Source organism: Entamoeba nuttalli, assembly GCF_000257125.1.
Source record: "Entamoeba nuttalli P19 unplaced genomic scaffold asmbl_3616, whole genome shotgun sequence".
NCBI classification, from domain to species: Eukaryota; Evosea; order Mastigamoebida; family Endamoebidae; genus Entamoeba; species Entamoeba nuttalli.
In genome coordinates, this window is record NW_008576213.1 from 1 (window position 1) to 3,167 (window position 3,167).

Genomic DNA, 3,167 nt, shown 5'->3' on the forward strand with positions numbered 1-3,167 from the left:
ACTTTTATCATATTTATCATCTTTCTTTTTATTAATTACAATATTTGTTTTAATGTTCAAAACTCTGGTGTTTCATTTATTTATTATACAGTTCTTTGGAGTATTAATCATCTTCATAATTACATAATTGAACGAATAAAAATTTGATTTTTTATTCACTTTGTCTTTTATTTAATTCATTAAATTATAACACCTATGATTAATCAAATTATTAATTGATTATATAATCAAATTCTATTGTTATGCACAATATCTTTTCTTAACTTTTGATTATATGTTGAATCTTTTTTATTTTATTAGTATTATTTAATTCAATTTTTTTCTTGAAAAATATACTGTTGATAATCCTATTTATTATCATTTATACTTCAATCATTAATACCTTGGTAATTCCAAAAAATGAATGGTTATTAACAATTAAAACATTTAGATGTATTATTATATCTTACTTGAACTTCATTGAAATATTGAAACATTTTATTCATTATTATATTTAGTTTATTATTTTGATAATTTTTATTTAGAACTATTGTTGTAAATTATAAAAATGATTGATATACATTTTTAAAATGAAACAAAGAATGAAAAAAGAATTATTACTGATATAATTTATAAAGGATAGAATTTATTTGACCATTATTGTAAGTATTAATTTTAAAATAATCATTAAGATATTTCTAGTTCAAAGAATGAATAGTTTCAATTATTGATAGTTTATCACTTGTATTGTTTGCGTTATGAATTGTTTTATTATTAGAATCTTTTATGGTTTTTTCTCTGAATGAAAAGAGCAAAATAGTTTTATTTACTTTAAAATGAGCAATAATTACATTAAAAAAAAGAATTAAAAAACCAATTCAATTAAAGAATTTCTTGTCTTAAATCAGTGAGAATTGTTGCATATTTTTTCTTAATTTGAGGTCTTCTTGATTTAAATGAAGGAGTTAACAATCCATTTGCTTCACTAAATGGAGTTAATTCAATGTAAATATTCCTAACAACTTCATAACCAGGAACATTCTTTGTTCTGACATATTTCTCTAATTCTTGTCTAAAAGCTTCTTTAGGTTCTTTTAAATTTGCAAAAGATTGTAATTCTTCTTTTGTTCCTTCAAAGTTAAATTTCATTTTCATAAACTCAGTGAATTCTTTCATTTCAGGAACGATAATAGCAGTGATAAAAGTGTCAGTGCTTTCTCCATAAATAAAACATTGTGATACCAATGGGCAAAGACTGTATGTATTTTCTAAAGGTTCAACAGCAATATACTCTCCTTGAGCAAGTTTAAATAAATTCTTTTTTCTATCAATTATACTCAACGATCCATCATAATTAATTCTTCCAATATCTCCAGTACATAAAAATCCATCATCAGTGAAAGCAGCTTTTGTTTGTTGTTCATCGTCATAATATTCTTTAAAAATTTGTCCTGCTTTAACTTGAATTTCACCAGCTGGAGATTCTCCTTCAATAGAATAATCCATTTCAGGAATACTTACTAATCTAATATTAACATCTAAACAAGCTGATCCAATAGATGTTAAATTATCATCATGAAGACCAGGAGCAGCTGTACAAAATCCACCGAATGATTCAGTCATTCCATATCCTTGGAAAATTTGAGCACCAGTACAAACACGAAGCCAATCATATAATTCAGGTGTTAAAGGAGCAGAACCATTTAAAATAATTTCTAATTTCCCACCTAAAGTTTCTTTAACTTTATTAAATAAAACAGTATCCCAATTAATTAAAGTAGTTGATTTATTATGAATGGCATTACTTTTATAATAATAAGCTATTTTAAATAATGTATTTGCAATACATGAAGTACTAACTGTTTCAATGAATTTATCATAAATCTTTTGAAGAACTCTTGGAACAGCAATAAGAAATGTAGGATGAAGATGTTTCATATCATCAACTATAGATGCAACTCCTGCGGAATTAAATCCAACAGATCCATATCCATACATAAAAGCAAGTGCAATTTGTTGATCAAATACATGAGCTGATGGAAGATAACAATAATTAATCTTTTTGTATGCTAATTTAATTGGATCAAAACAATTTGCAGTAATAAAACTATAAATTGCATTATTTACTGATATATGTGTATGAACAACTCCTTTTGGAAGTCCAGATGTACCTGAAGTAAAAATAATAGAAAATGTATCATTAGGATTTGGTAAATCAGGGTCAATTGGGTTTTGTCTTCCTTGATTTAATAATTCACTGTAATTAAAATGTTTTACTGTTTTAGGAACATCATTTGTATCATCAAAAGTTATTAATCCCATTGTTGGATTCATTTCACATAATTGTAATCCCGTTTTAATTGGTGTTCCACAAAATAAATATTTTAATTCCATCTTTTTAACAATATAATCCAAGGCATCAGCTCCTAATGTAGCATATAAGAAAATTGGAATTATACCTTGTCGATTCATAGCATGTTGAACAACAAACCATTCATATCTATTATGAGTTATAATACCACATCTCTCTCCTTTTTTTACTTTTAAAGTATTAACAATTCCAGCAGCCATAGCATCAACCATCTCTAATGCAACAGTACCATTAATCCATTGATAATCAGTCCATTTCCCTTCAATTTTTGAACGATATCCCCAAAGATTTTCTTCGGGATATTTTTCTACTCTTTTCTTTAATAATGAATAGCCAGTTTGATTACTAAACTCTTCTCGAGAAATATAACAATTACTATTCCATCCACTTCTTTTACAACCAATATAAAGGCAATCTTTTTCTTTTTTTAAATGGTCTTTAGTGAATGTTGTTGTCATTTTTGTTTTTCTAACCACAGTTGAAGATCTTTTTTATTTTATTATTCTCATTTTCTAAATTTAACAGAAAAATTCATCATCATTTATTTATCAAAAAAAATACAAAAGTCATTTTAATTAATTACGTTTACTGTCGTATTCAATTTTCATTGTTTTGAGAAGTTATAATATTATAATTACTTTTGTTAGATTCGTCATAGCTCATTCAATGATTTGATTATTTAACTGTTGTATTTTGTTGTAAATTTACATCATCAAAATTTCCATTATTATAATTATTACATATTATCTCTCATTTGTATTGTTCTTATGTTTATTTCATTTTTATTGTTAATTTACGAATAATTCAATATATTACT

At 25.0% G+C, this 3,167-nt stretch overlaps 1 protein-coding gene across 1 annotated transcript; it reads right to left on the reverse strand.

Annotated features, from left to right (window-relative positions):
* Positions 1-861: 861 nt before the first annotated feature.
* Positions 862-2,808, reverse strand: ENU1_074720 (long-chain-fatty-acid--CoA ligase, putative; the record flags this gene model as incomplete). Its single annotated transcript, XM_008858513.1, has 1 exon — positions 862-2,808. The coding sequence occupies one exon, from the start codon at positions 2,806-2,808 to the stop codon at positions 862-864; it is 1,947 nt and encodes a 648-aa protein (XP_008856735.1).
* Between the last annotated feature and the right edge of the window lie 359 nt (positions 2,809-3,167).